This window comes from Cyprinodon variegatus, unplaced genomic scaffold, assembly GCF_000732505.1.
Source record: "Cyprinodon variegatus isolate N-32 unplaced genomic scaffold, C_variegatus-1.0 Scaffold1691, whole genome shotgun sequence".
Lineage (NCBI taxonomy): Eukaryota > Metazoa > Chordata > Actinopteri > Cyprinodontiformes > Cyprinodontidae > Cyprinodon > Cyprinodon variegatus.
In genome coordinates, this window is record NW_015152144.1 from 52,493 (window position 1) to 53,781 (window position 1,289).

At 42.0% G+C, this 1,289-nt stretch overlaps 1 protein-coding gene across 2 annotated transcripts in view; it reads left to right on the top strand.

Moving 5' to 3' along the window:
- LOC107104330 (sorting nexin-14-like) overlaps window positions 1-1,160 on the top strand; it is a 15,220-nt gene extending 14,060 nt beyond the window's left edge. The window contains exon 28 of one of the 2 annotated variants that reach the window (XM_015404315.1): window positions 771-1,160. In XM_015404315.1, the coding sequence (XP_015259801.1) occupies window positions 771-800 (30 nt within the window). In that variant the 3' untranslated portion in view covers window positions 801-1,160. The remainder of the gene's footprint in view (window positions 1-770) is intronic. The other variant, XM_015404316.1, reaches the window with a different exon arrangement.
- The last annotated feature ends 129 nt before the right edge of the window (window positions 1,161-1,289 follow it).

Here is a 1,289-nt window from a genome sequence, read left to right on the forward strand (position 1 = left end):
GTGGACTTCCTGATAGTAAAGAATTACAATAGTCCAGCCTTGAAGTAACAAATGCATGGACTAGTTTCTCAGCATCACCCCTGGAGAGGAGATTTGTTATTTCTGCAATGTTCCTCAGATGAAAGAAGGAAATTCTAGAAACCTCTTTGATCTGGGATTTAAATGACAGGTCCTGATCAAAAATAACACCAAGATTTTTTACTTTATTATCTGAAATCAGTTTAATCCCATCCAGATGAAGTGTTACTTCAGTTATTTCAGCATAGAAATGCAACAATAAGGACGGCCATTTTTATAAATATTTCTTATTTTAAAAAAAACCCAAACAAACAAAGAGATAACAGAGTCTAGATTCTCCTCACATTGTCCTGATGACCGGCTTGATCACTCATTTCATCCACCTGCCCAGCTCCGCCCAGTTCTCATTAGCGTTCATCTGATCCACCTACTTCAGCCTCTATTTAACCAGCCACCAACCAGCCATCAGAGCCAGATTATTCCTCCAGCGTACCTGAGTGAACTAATGAGCAGGAAATGGATCAGAGAATAAAGTATGAGGAGCATTAAGGGACATGTAGATAAATTCAAACTTGTTCTCTCAGTTACTGTTGGATGTTGGAGAATCAATCCGGTTCCTTTAAATCAGAATCAATCCTGATGAACGGATGGAAAAAACGTGCAGGAAGCAGCGAACATGTCTGCAGTTAGACTGTGGAGAAAACACGATGACTTTAAACCCGGACTGAGCTGACAGCTGCTGTGCTCCTCAGCAGGGTCCGAGGGAGGCCTTCATCGTCTGACCGGGGCGGGTCAGACGGATCGACCTCAGCTCCTCTTCAAAGATCTCCTGCTGACTCTCAGACAACGCTACGTTCCACTTCCTGCTCCACTTCCTGTTCCACTTCCTGCTCCACTTCCTGCTCCAGAACCAATAAACACATATTTATTCTCCCTCCTGCTGTCTGAGTCTGTCTGCTTCTCCGAGGGTTCTGGTTTTAGGTGGAGGTCCGGTCCGGTCCGCTGAGGCAGGAGATCTTCATGGCTGGGAAACCGGAAGCTGGTCGAAACAAGAATCATTCAGATTCTGCTTTTATCTTTCTATAATCATGAAAGGTGGCAGAACGGTCTTCAGTTTATGTTAGAGGCTAATCTATACTAATAAAGATAATAAAATAATATAGAATTCATATTTCATCCATTTTTTATTGAGGTTAGGAGTATAGATGACTCTCTTCTGTCTCCACTCATGATTTTGGAGAAAAACATTAATTCTATTCAGTTTATTTCTA